This window comes from Elephantulus edwardii, unplaced genomic scaffold (assembly GCF_000299155.1).
Source record: "Elephantulus edwardii isolate Elephantulus edwardi_28Jun2011 unplaced genomic scaffold, EleEdw1.0 scaffold00121, whole genome shotgun sequence".
NCBI lineage: Eukaryota > Metazoa > Chordata > Mammalia > Macroscelidea > Macroscelididae > Elephantulus > Elephantulus edwardii.
The window spans coordinates 4104475-4118209 of NW_006399871.1; the positions used below are offsets into that span (position 1 = coordinate 4104475).

Below are 13735 nucleotides of genomic sequence, written 5' to 3' on the forward strand. Positions count from 1 at the left end.
AGGCCATCAGAGCTCCCAGAACTAAGAATTTAAGGAACTCACAGAGGTTTTTAGGAACCCTGAGTTCAGCTGAGGGTTGCAAGCGGCAGTTGTGGATGCGCGAAGGCATGTAATCAATCTTTAACAAAACTAACTCACGTTTTAAGGTTCATGTTAACATTTTTCTTACGTGTGCATTTGAAAGCTGACATGTATATGCATATTTTTTTTTATTTTTTATTTTTGTATATGCATATTTTTAATAGGTGATTCCATGCTCCGGCCATGGGGCACAAAGTGGTTGTATTTGACATTTCTGCCGTCAGAGGCTTGTGGGAAACTCGCGTGAAGAAGCACAAGGCTTGGCAGAAAAAGGAGGCAGAAAGGTTGGAGAGAAGCGCGTTGGAAAAGTACGTGTTTGGGGTAATGAGTGGTGGTAGCTGCTCAGTGAATGGGGACCTCTGGTGGCATAGCGTGTAGGGAGTTGCACTGCAAATTCAAAAAGCGGCGCTGTTGGGTGGTTCGAATCCATCCTCGGCTCTACGGGAGGAAGACGCATAATCTCCTCCCATGGGATTACCATGAGCTCGGTTTTAGACTCTACAGCATTGAATATTTTGGGAGAATTTTCAGTTAGTAGCTGAGAGCTTAATCACTGTGCCACTAGGGTGGTTAGATTGGCTGGGCATGGCGATCCCCTCGGGGTGGGGGGGCCCAAAGTGACCACCGCTTGTGCTGCGGGTTTAGGATAAAGGAAGAGTGGAATTTCGTGGCCGAGTGCAAGAGGAAAGGCATCCCGCAGGCGGCCTACTGCAAGAATGGCTTCGTCGACACCAGCGCCAGGCTCCTGGACAAGGTCGAGAGGAATTCCCTGGTCGGGAGGAGCGCGCTATCCAAGGAGAGAAGAAGGAGCAGCCTCTTTGTGCTCGAACTCTCGGGCGAGCAGTGGAAGGTACGTGCAGGAGTCGCCATCTACTGGGAGCGGCCGCGCATTACAGCGGCTGGGGCGGGTGCCAGGGCGCCAGGGACCCTCGCTGCAGCCTCCAAAGCTGCTTTTTCCTTCCTTTTTTTAAAATCGAGATTTAAAAATTTTTTTCCTTCTTATTATTTTTTATGTGTGTACCATCAAATCGGATCTGACTGGTACAGGAGGAGATTGTCCCTTCTGCTCCAGCACAGCATCTGGTGGATTCGAACCACATAATTCTGGGATTGCAGTACAGCTTCTTGCCGCTAGGCCACCAGAGCTCGCCTTAATTTATAATCTAATTAAATTTAAGAAATATAATATTTAGTTTATATTGGTTTACTTACGAAGTTCGTATACATTGTGTTTCACACTATTGTTCATTCACATTGGGTTTCATACAATCGTTTTCATGTATTATGTTTTGTAAGATTAATCACTGACCTTGCCCATCGTTACCCTGGCTTTTCACCTGGATTCTTTCCTTTTCTTTCCCCCTCTGTCTCCGCCCATCAAACTATGCAACCCTGTGGTTTCGCCCCTATCCATCCTCAGCCCTCCACTCCCATCTTTTCTCCCCTTGGGTTCCCTCCCATACACATTGTATTCTTCTATTTTTCCAATCACGCAATATTTGTTCTTATGAGACTGAGTTAGTTCACTAGGCATAGTGCTCTCCAGCCTCTCCCAAGTTTTTGCCGCTCTGCGTGCTTTCTCTGCTGGGGAGGAGCTGGCCCCCTGCTCTGAGCGCTGGTTCTCACATCCTCATTCTCCCATCGCTTGCCCACAGGGCACAGCTTCGCTCACACTCATTCACAGCCGACCGTCCGAAGCTGGAAATCGGACGGGAAGAGACTGCCCATCTTGCTTTCGCAGAATAGCTGGTGGATTCGAACCACCGGAGAGGCAAAGCCTTTGGGTTAAACGTGCTACTATGAACCACGTCACCAGAGCTCCCTGGGACAGTTTATAATATGCCACATTTTTTGTTTTGTAACTTGACATCTACAATAACTCTTTTCGGGTTTTTTTTTAAATGATCTGAACCTTTCATACCCCCCACCTTAGTGTAATGTCTTTGCTGACTTCTCACCATCCAGTAGGAATTTTGCCAGATGCCTTCTTTGTCCAGTTTTTCTGCCCTGAGATTTTCTCTGGGTCCTATCCCTCTGTTTTGTTTTTTTTTTTTCCCTTTTTCTTGAGAAGTTGTCTTCTTCCAGGGATGTCCATAATGGGAAATGACCTTCCATGGTGAACCTGACACTTTCTGGTAGAAGTGGCCCTTAGGGACTGCAGGATAAGTCCTCCTTTCTTCTTTTTAAGTGGAGAATTGTTTTAATGCAAGACATTTTGTAATACCTATTTGTCTAGGTTTTAATTTCTATTGCTAGATTTTTGTCTGTCTGTTCCGGGTAACCTGCCTTTGGCAAATGTCCCTCAGCATGGGACTGAGTTTAGTGGGAGAATAGCAGAAGGCCCAGGACGATCTGCTCTCCCACCTCCTTTCACACTCCTGGGTTGTGACCCAAAGGATTCTGGACAAGGAAACCAAGCACTCAGGACAATTCTGAGGCTGTAGGTTACTGACCAGGTGACCTGAATTACTTTTCTTTTTCCTTTTTGCACTTCTTCATCCTTGATAGCCCTGATCACGTCTTTAAGCTGATGTGAGGATTTTAAGAGAAAATGTTCTGTGATGCTCAGAAGCTATACAACCCTCTTAAAAAATGGTGTGAAACCATATCCCTAAACCCTCTTTTCCTTAAAAACTCTTTCTTGCATTACCAGTGGATACCTGGACACCGTCTATTCAGGAGTGAGAAGCAGGGAGGTTTGTTTTTTTTTTTTAAAGCAAGGAATTTTTAAATTGTTAATGAAATGCTATTGGTCAGTGGTTCTCATGTGCCATTTATCTCACATGACCCTGGGCCAGGCACTTACCCTGTGGTCGAATCTGATCCATCTGGAGAGGCTGCAGGGAGCACTCCTGGCTCACGGACCTACTTTTGAAAATAGTGATTTTAACGTGGATTCAGTGAATGTCTAATGGTCTGGAGTGGAGTCCCTGAGTGCAAACATGACTGTGGTCAGCTGTTAAGGGGACTGGTGGAGACTGGAGTCTAGCTCTAGGTGTCTGGGGAGTTCTGGTGGCCTAGTGGTAAGAAGCTGCAATGCCATCCCAAAGGCATCTGGTTTGACTCTACCCGCTGCTCTGCAGGAGAGGAAGGTGGACAATCTCCTCCCGAAAGATTGACTGCTTCTGAGACCCATTGGAGGGTTAGCTAAGAGTCAGTTCCAACTCAATGGCACACAACAACAACAACAACAACAACATAGATGCCTTGGAATGCTGGCGATCTACTTCAGAAGGATCAGTCATTGAAGAAACCCTTATGAAGCAGAATTTTGTTATTCTGGTTTTTTGGTGGGATTGGTCGTTCAGTCCGTGGAGAAGGACACCATACTTGGAAAGGTGAAGTGACAGCACGGGAGAGGAAGACCCAGGATGAGACGGAGTGACTCAGTGACTGGAGAAAAGGAATTAGGTCTTTTGGAGACAATGAGATTGGCTCAGGATATTGCAGGGTTCAGAGCTAATGTACACAGGGGCGCTGTGAGTCACAGGTGACTCGATGGCACATAACAACAAGAATGTTATGCTAAAAGAAAGGAGGATAGAGAGGTGGTTGTGATTCAGCAGGGCTGGTGGGAGACCCCATTGTGAACTGGGCAACCAGGCCCGTTGTCCCACACTCAGTTACCTAACCATGGTGATTTATCCTGATGGAGCTCAATGGAGGGATGACTGGACGTCTGGCATTCCCTGGTGTGACCTTCAGTAACTGTTCTCTCTCTCTCTCCCAGAGAGATTTAAGCCTCAGCCTTCACCTCTCATTAAGGAATGAGCCACTCTGTGAAGGGATTGTCACCATCTCAAAGGGCTTGGTGGCAGCAAGGGAGTTGTGGCTTCTGGCTTCTCACCAGGCAACGTGCCCAGTCACTGCAGAAAGTGTCGCTGAGAAGTGGATGGGGCGGTGGAGACCAGGAGGGAAGAGATCTGCCTTTGTCCCTTGGGGCTACGGCTGAGCTAAGCTCTGTAGCTGTTTTGGCCAGCTCTGGGGGTGAAGAGTGTCACCCCTGTTTTGAACCAGGAGCTCCCTGCTCTTGGATCCTCGTTTGATTTCTTGAAAGGACTACACACCCTCTTCGTTCTCCAAATGATCATTCTTATCTTCTTCTATTGACTTCTCAAGACTTGATTTCATCATCTTGAAAAAGTTCTTTGGTTGGATTTCTCTTATTACTGTTGTTAGGTGCCATTGAGTTTGTTTTTGACACACAGTGACTCTTTGTGACCAAGTAGAACTTCCCCGCAGGGTTTTTGAAAGCTGTGATCTTTACAGAAGCAAATCAGCACATCTTTCTCCTTCAGAGCCACTGTTGTTCTTGTGGTTGTTAGGTGCCCTTGAGGCCACTCTTATCGACCCCGAGAACCAGTGGAACCTTGCTTGATCCTGCACTGTCCTTACAGTCTTTGCTGCGTTTCAGCCCATTGTTGTAGTCAGTCCAGTGCGTGGAGGGTTTCCCCCTCCTTTATTGTCTTCTCCTTTTCTGTTTATGATGTTCCTTTCCAAGGACTGTGCCCTCTTGATAACACGCCCAAAGCACGTGAGACGAAGCCTCATCAGCCTTACCTCTGAGAGACACTCAGGCAGCTCTTCTTCTAAAACTCAAAGCCCAGGGATTGGTACAAACCACCAACTTCTCAATTACCAGCTGAGCACTTTTACACATACACACACACACACACATACACTTACATTTTAAAAATTTTTTCTTTTTTGTGTGTGTACTCTCAAATCGGGTCTGACTGGTACAGGAGGAGATTGCCCCTCTTTCTCCAGCAGAGCATCTGGTGGATTAGAACTGCTCACCTTTGGGATTGCAGTGCAGCTTCTTGCCACTAGGTCACCAGAGATTGCTAGCTGGGCACTTCTCATTTCTTTTAATAAAATCCTGAAAACGTCTGGAAGTTTGGCGCAGGTAATATAGTGGCTCTGAGGGGTAAATGATGGGCATTCTCCTCCCATTACAATTTACAGCCTTGGAAACATGACACAGGGTCAATATGGGCCTGAACCGACTTGACAACTGTGAGTTTGAAGGTTTTTTAAAGAAGGTAGTATTAACAGATCCTTGGTTTTATAGTGGGTTATGTGTTGAGTTGCTTACCTGAAGGTTGATGATTCGAATCCATCAATCACTCTATGGGAGAAAGATGAGCCTGTCTGCTCCTTTTAAGATTTATTGTCTCAAGGGAGCTCTGGTAGCCGAGTGGCAAGAAGCTGCTCTGCAATCCCGAAGGCATTTGGTTTGAATCCACCAGATGCTCCGCTGGAGAAGGAGGGTCAATCCCCTCCTGTGTCAGTGGGATCTGATTTGATGCTGTACACACACACACACACACACACACACACACACGATTTATTGCCTCAGAAACCTGATAGTGGGTCTCCGTGGGTTGGAACTGACTTACGGGTTTGGTGTTAAGATATTAAATACATATTACATATTTCTAAAAGATGTCAGAACATGGGAAATACAGCCCCCCCTTAAAAAATTTCAATGTATGGAAATATCTTAATCTTGAAAGATGTTAAGTTGTATAAATAAATCAGATGTATTGTGGTTATATGTAAACCTGACAGTCTTAATTCACTAGGCATTTAATTTTAGTAATATCAAGAATTCATGGTAGATTTAAAAATAAGTTAATCTGCCATTCTTCTTTGCTTTCTTTTAACAATGCTTTGGGATGCTGGCTGTTAAGTCTGTTTCTGCACATGAGTTCTCACTTGTTGGTTTAATGAATAGCTTGGCTGTGTGTATCTGGTCCTTTTATGCAATATGTGGGGGATGCAGCTCTGATTGATGTCACTGAATTCCATTTTAGGAGCTCCCAGAGTCTCTGAAGGAGCAGACCCACCTGAAAGAATGGCACATAAGCAATACCCTGATCCAAACCATTCCTACCTATATTGAGCTGTTTCAAGCGATGAGGATTCTGGATCTGCCAAAAAACCAACTCTCGTGTCTTCCAGTGGAAATTGGTACGTTTGCTTAGCAGGAATCTCCAGGCCTCTGGTCTGCGGTACGCAGCTCACTGCTCGGCTGGGGTCACTGTGTCTTCTTCCTACCGATGTAGGGAGCTCTGGTGGCCAAGTGGGTAGGGAGTTGTGCTGCCACCCCAAAGGTGGGCCTGACCCTAGTACTTGGGGGACAATCCTCTGTACGCACCGTGGTTTATGAAGGACTCAACAGAGAATAAGCAAATGATGGGAATAAATGCTTCAGGATGAAAGATAGGCAGACATTTAATAAAGATTTAAATTTAAAAGCAAAGTCCCCTAGAGTTGTCATTAAGTTAAGAATAGCAGATTAAGCTAGTTTTAAAACTATTCTGAATTCTTGATATTAGTACAATAAAGATTTTATTACTAAAATTTAAGATTTAAATTTTAAATTTAAAGATGCTTAAAAAGAAGGTTCTTTAAAGACAAATGCAAAATGGCATTTAGTGCCTCCCTTATTTATGCAAACATTTTACTTGCTTTCTGTTCCTAAAAGACTGTAAAGGGCCCACTCAGTGGATGCTAACTTTTTCTAGGTTGTTTGAAGAACCTGAAAGAACTCAATGTGAGTTTCAACCACCTGAAAAGCATTCCCGCCGAACTGGGAGACTGTGAAAACCTGGAGAAGCTGGATTTTTCTGGAAACCTAGAATTAACTGAGCTCCCCTTTGAAGTAAGAGACTTCCCCACCCCACTATGATTTTTAAAAATTTTTAAATTTAATTTAATTTTATTATTTTGTGTGTGTACTGTCAAATCGGGTCTGACCGGCACAGGAGGAGATTGTCCCTCTTTCTCCAGCAGAACATCTGGTGGATTCGAACCACATACCTCTGGGATTGTAGTGCAGCTTCTTGCCACTAGGCCACCAGAGCTCCCCCACTATGATTTTTCTAAAAATTTGGATAATAATATAGAATGGCTATAATACAGAGAAAGAAGTCAAAAAGCTTAATTTTATCTTTAGTATATTTCATTATATAGGGGATTATTTTAGTTATGCTATTATAAGATTTTTCAAAAAAATGTCCTTAAAAAAAAATGTCCTTAATACTACTCTAAGGACTAAATTTAAATTGAAAACACTCTCAAAGGAAACTCAGGCAAACATCCTATCTTTAGGCAAGACATTTTTATTTAGCCCATGTCGTGAGCCCTGCTTGCATTTTGTCTGTAGCATAGATCCTGAGTAAATACACAAAGAGGATGCAATTTAAAAAATATTCATAGACTTTTACCTAACTAAAATAGCCTTGCAGATATTTTTTAAGAAACCCATTAATTTTGAGGAGCTCATGAATTGCTTCTGCTGTGTGTTAAATCCTTTTTTGATAAAATGGTACGGATAAACAAGTGAATGATTAAAAAAAAGGGAACGATTTTTCTTGCCAAGTAAAGGTCATGCTTCTTGTGCAGACAGGGAACAAGATCTCACCATCCTGCTAGGGGAGGAGAAAGCAGAGGTTTTAACTTAGTCTTGATTTTCCTCTTGATCGGGCAACTCCAGAGTCACAGTTAGCGACTTCATGTCCAATTATGTGCACCCAGAACATCACTCTTCATGGGTTCTTTGCCATCACATCACTGTCATCACACTCTTTCTTTTTTTATTATGTGTGTGTGTGTGTGTGTGTGTGTGTGTGTGTGTACCGTCAAATCGGATCTGGCTGGTACAGGAGGAGACTGTTTCTCCTTCTCCAGCAGAGCATCTGGTGGATTCGAACCGTGCACCTCTGGGATTGCAGTGCAGCTTCTTGCTACAAGGCCACCAGACCTCCCACTGTTTCTTATAAATCCAAAACAAGGACAAAATTAGAATGTGCCTGTTCAGTAGAGTGGATCTTGCTGGTGTCTCATCACAGCAAACTTAGCAACATAATAGATAGAACTGTATTTTCTTAGCTTTTCCCTTCTCCCAACTTAGCTATTTATTGGTTTTTGCTGCCCTTTCCTTCCCTTCTCAGCCCTGTTCTCCCTCCCAGAAGGATCTTCCTGTAGCTTTTAATGTTAGTGGTCTTCAGCCATTCTTGTGTTTTTGTAAACAACTTGTGTCGCTCAGCGTAATTGTTCTAGATTCACCCATGTTAGGCAGTATTTCACAAACTCTTGGTCATCTTTCCGTATGCATAATACTCTTTTCTGTGGACATACCACAGTTTATTTAGCCATTCGCCCATTGATGGAGTACTTGGGTCGTTTCCTACTTCAGAATTTTATAGACATTAAGCTGGATAAGTAAGGGATGAGTTGAGTGCTGCTTCTTTTTCTTTCTCTTTTCATATTAGTAATACCTTTTCCAAATGCCTGCATACTTCACAACAGTTTTGAAAATGTATTTCGAGATGTGGTCCATATTTTATTTACAGACTCTTCAAAAAGTACATAATAGGTGGAAGTTAAAATGTCCTCTTTTATTTCAATCTACACTCAGTGCTCGTGGGCCAATTTTGACTCATAAGGACCCTCTATCCTGTAAATCGTCACTGGAGGACACTGTAAATCTTTCTCCCTTGGAGAAACTGGATTCAAACTGCTGACCTTTGAGTTAGCAGCATAACGTATACACACTATGCCACCCTTTATCTTTCAAGAGTAATAATCAGTTTATATACTTGGATCTAAGCATGAGGATGACAGAAGAAGAACTGATGCCTTTGAGTTGTGATGCTGGAGAAGAATATTGGACATACCATGGACTTCCAGGGGAACAAATAAATCAGTCTTAGAGATGGTGGAGCCACGTTTCTCCTTGGAGGCAAGGATTTTGAAGTTCCTTCTGACCTACTTTGGGCACATGGCCAGCAGGGACTGGTTCTTGGAGAAGGACATCATGCTTGGAAGGGTGGGGGTTCAGCACGGGAGAGAAAGACCCCGGATGAGATGAATTGACATGATAACTGGGGGATTGGGGGTGAGTGTGTCAGAGTCAGTGAGACTGGCTCAGGACAGGGCACACTTTAGAGCTGTTATACATATGGTCACAATGAGTCGCAGGCGACTGGATGGCACACTACAACAACAAGCATGAGGTGCTTTATTGGGAGAGGGACATGATGCCGGGAAGGCTGCAAGGTCAGTGAAGGAGAGCAAGACCCTTGACCAAGTGGATTGACACGGTGACTGCTGCAATGGGTTCTTGCATGTCAGGAAGTGTGAGGATGGCACAGGACAGAGCAGGGTTCAGATCTATTGTTGATAGGGTCACTATGAGTCATGCTTGACTCAATGGCACCTAACAACAACAACAACAGCAAATATTTGCATTTGAGATACAAATGTATTTCTCAACACATTTCAGTTACTATGTTAAAAACAAAAAATTATGGCCATAAAGCATACATTTTAGAAATGTCTAGTCATTTAACCCATCACTTACAAATTCAGATGTGAGTCTTAAGATTTGCAAACACTTTTAAACACTTTTAAAAGTCCACTGCTGCCAGTTCTGACTGATAGAGACCCTCTGGGACAGAATATAGTACCCCATAGGGGTTCCTTGTGGAATCTTTATGAGAGCTGACTGCTGCATCTTTATCTCCTGTGAAACTACAGGCAGGTTTGAACACAAACAAAACCTTTCAGTTAGCAATTGAGCCACCAGGGTTCAGAGATACGAAACCAAACTTTTAACCCACTGCAGTTGAGATGAAGGCTTCAAATGTATCTTTCTTTCTAGGCATGGCTGGTGAATTTGAATCTTCTGCCTTTTGGTTGACTGTTGAGCCTCACCAACTCTTTGTAACCTTCAGAGCGTGTGCTTTCAGTCTGCTGTGATTTTGCACATGCTGTTCCCACTCCTGGAGTGTCTCTTCCACCTGTCAAGGAACCTCAGGATCCAGTTCACACCGTCAGTTCTGTGTTGCATCTCCCCCTTGTCTCCCATCCCACTAAAATGTTTGTCAGCTCACACTCTTGTTACTGTGTGTGTGGAGGAGCCTAGTTCACCCTTCTCGCACAGGCAAAAGAATTACACCAGGCGGAAGAGGCTAGAGAAGGGAGTGGTACCCCAGTACCAAGGTGATGGTAGAGCGTAGGACAGTTTTAGTGTTTCTTGGGATAGCAGACTTTAGTGCATGGTGCATTAAAATACAGCCAGAAGCTTTTGGTAAGAGCGCAGGGATGAGAGGGGAAAGACGAGGCAGAAATGAGGTTAAAATAATAAATATTTATTGTTTTTATGTGCTGTCAAGTTGCTTGTGACTCATAGCGGCCCTATGTACAAGAGCCCTAAACCCTGCCCTATCCCTTGCCAATTCTATTGTCTCTGGTACACCTATCCCCAGTGACAGAATCAATCCATCTCATCAAAGGTCTTCCTCTCCTGCGCTGTCTTTCCATCCTCCCAAGCATGACGTCCCTCTCCAAGGACTGGTCCCTCCTTGCAGCTTGTCCAAAGACAAGGCTTCAGAATCCTTGCCTCCAAGGAACAGACAGCCTGCTCTCACCCTCGCCAGGATGAGCTTATTTGTTCTCCTAGCAAACCCTGGTATATTCAATACTCTTCTCCAGCACCACAGCTGAAAGGCATCAACTCTCCTTCTATCATCCCTAGTCATTGTCCAGCTCTCTGATGCACAGAGATCTGATGCAAAAACCATGGCCTGTATCAGGCGCACCTTAGTCTCCAGACTGATATCATTGCTCTTCAGTACTTTGGCGAGGTCTCTGACAGCAGACTTTCCCAGTGCAATCAGTCTTTTAATTTCCTGGCTGCTGGTACCAAGAGTGTTGATTGTAGAGCCAAGCAAACTAAAGCTGTCAACAATCTCAATCTCTTCACCATCTACCATGATGTTGCCAATCTGCCCAGTGCTGAGAATCTTTTTTTTTTTTGAGAATCTTTGTTTACTTGATGTTAAACTTCAATCCATATTGGAGGCTGTAGTCCTTGACCTTCTGCAGCAAGTGCTTCAAGTCCTCCTCAGTTTCAGCAAGCAGGGTTGTGTCATCTGCATAATACAGGTTGTTGATGAGTCTACCTCCAATCCTGATGGCACCGTTCTCATAGAGCACGATGCACCAATGAGGTGGGGCTTCCTTCTTTGGGAGGGCCTTGAGGCTGGAGTCTGGGCCAATGAGATGATGTCATACAACGTTCAGAGGTTAGTGAATGCTTTTCACTGGGTTTTCTGAATGTCATTCATGTGCCCAAAGTGTCCACTACTTCTGACATCACTCATGCAACCAAAGCACCAATTCTATGCCTGTCAATATTGGCTTCCTGGTTCTGGTAGCTTAATTTTTCCAAGCATAAACTTTTTCTCCCCAAGCATAAACTTTTGCCTCTTCTTTTTGGTTCTAATCCCAATACTCTTCTTTTTCTGTGCTGACTAATCCTGTGCATTGAAAATATCTTCACTTTCGTTCTTACACATAAAACTGCCTTGCTTATTTTCTCTAGGGCAGCCCCCATGTGCTAGTTAGCATCCTTGGCAGTTAGCGTAGTAAGTGACTCGTAGTAGACACTGAGAAACACATGTTCGTTTGACCATTTCTGCATCTATTTATAAAAATGCCTTTTTTTGGGGGGGGGGGAGGAAGAAGCAGCAATCTAAAAATTTAAGGAAATCCAGTTAAGTCCCATTCTCGTAGATGTAATTAGAATATTTTTTCTCTTCCTTTCTAGCTAAGTAATTTGAAGCAAGTCACGTTTGTAGATATCTCCGCTAACAAGTTTTCCAGTGTCCCAATCTGTATCCTGCGGATGTGTAATTTGCAGTGGTTGGATATCAGCAACAATAGCCTCAATGACCTGCCCCAAGATATAGACAGGTAGCTACTTGCCTTCTGAAGGTGAGGTATACGGATTAGTTACTAACCTTAAATACTGCTAATGTTTTTAAACACACAGGTTACGGGAATGTTCTTTGAGACCAACTGTCCTTAATTCTCAAGAGTTTATTGATTCCAGGAGGGTAGTGTGGTTCTATGTAGAGTAAGACCACTCTCGGTCTGCATCATGCATTTGTATGCAAATGTACATTTCCATTGTTTTCCAAACCAACTCCCCCCAGGTGATTCTGACTCACAGTCCTCCGGCAGGGCTGAGAAGCCTCGCGCTTTAACCGCTCCACCATCAGGAGTGGTTTTAATAAATTTTAATATTAATAAATATTAACAAACTTTAATTTGTTTCAGCCTCAATAGAATGACACAATTAACTCCACAGAAGTAAAAAAAAATTATTATGACCGGAATATAGAATATTAGTGAGGGAAATCTTTATCGGTTTGGTTTACTAATTTAGACATAATATTTTCCCCAGTTATTTCATGTTTATATTTAAGTAATTCATTCCACAAATATTAGTGGTCTCATGTACGGCAGGCCTGGAAAGTGGGCTGAGATTAAATGAGTAAACAAAACAAAATCTCTAGGTTCTTAGAATCGACAGACTGCTGTATAAAATAATAATACTAAAACACCAGTATCTGTTGTCTTTCTAAGCAATTGATGACTGAGTCAGTGAAAACGGAAAATAAAAGTAAATGCCATCATATGACATGGCTTTATTAATTCATGTGACTTTAAAATTTTTTTGAAGGTAAAAAAGTAAAGAGAGATTTACTAGAAAGTTCACATCCCAAAGGGATGGACCTCCCTACTTGAAAGGAAAGGTGTGAATTTATTCTCATAAAGATCATATATACGAGATAAGGAGTAGAGATTTCCTCCTAGAATAAATATATTTGTAAATGGAATCCATTTTCTTTGCTGCCAAGCCAAATCCTTCTGTTCTGTTCACTTTTACTTCTTAGGCTGGAAGAACTGCAAAGCTTTCTTTTGTATAAAAACAAGCTAACTTACCTTCCTCAAGCCTTGCTGAACCTGAAGAAGCTCACCTTGTTAGTCGTCAGTGGGGACCACCTGGTGGAGTTTCCCTCTGCCCTTTGTGATGCGTCCACACCTGTCAAGTGAGTAGATGAGGGATCCTGGTGGAGACTGTTATGTTTGCGGACTTAAGGAAGCAATAAGAGAATGAGAGAAAGCTTATGGAATGAGAACAGCTTTATTAAAGGGAGGAGCGGATAGGGAGGAGCTCCCGGGCTCTGAGGTTCCTCATTCTGAAGATGTAGAATGGGAAGTCACACCTTTGAGGGTATCAGTAACGGAGACTTTAGGGAGGGATGTCCTATTGTGATTTATGGTTCATCTGTTAGTTCTACCCAGTGGGCAGGGCTGTGCACTCTTCTTGTTCACCTGTGTATTATTTGAATTCTTCATTCTCCCTCTTGCCCGCCCCCATCCAGACTTAACAGAGACATGGTCAGATACCAGATAAGGAGACAGGGCCTTTCAGAGTCTGGACTGGAACATAAGTAAGCTGATGCTCTTACTCTGATAATATAACCTTGAATGCTCTCTCTAGTGGCCTAGTCCGGAGGAAATTGAGCTGTTAACCTAAAGGCTGAGCCCCTCTGGCTCTTGCCTCTCCACCAGTGTTTTGTTCGAGAAAGATGAACTCTCCTCCCTGTGTGTTAAGATTTACGGCCTCAGAAATCCTCTAGAGGGTCAGTTATGAGTCAGTTTCAACTAGATAACAGTGAGTGAGTGAATAGAAAGACTCCTGGTTCACAGGAATTCTGATGAACTTTTCACAGGGCTTTGATGTTTTTGGTAAATGATGTGGGAAGGTGAAGCCCAGGGGATTTCTGGG

At 43.4% G+C, this 13735-nt stretch overlaps 1 protein-coding gene across 1 annotated transcript in view; it reads left to right on the top strand.

The window, feature by feature from the left end:
• The first annotated feature begins 264 nt into the window (after nt 1-264).
• LRRC2 (leucine rich repeat containing 2) overlaps nt 265-13735 on the top strand; it is a 19810-nt gene continuing 6339 nt past the window's right edge. The window contains exons 1-6 of the mRNA XM_006892961.1: nt 265-389; nt 727-931; nt 5901-6057; nt 6615-6751; nt 11705-11850; nt 12837-12992. Coding sequence (XP_006893023.1) covers nt 265-389; nt 727-931; nt 5901-6057; nt 6615-6751; nt 11705-11850; nt 12837-12992 — 926 coding nt within the window. The remainder of the gene's footprint in view (nt 390-726; nt 932-5900; nt 6058-6614; nt 6752-11704; nt 11851-12836; nt 12993-13735) is intronic.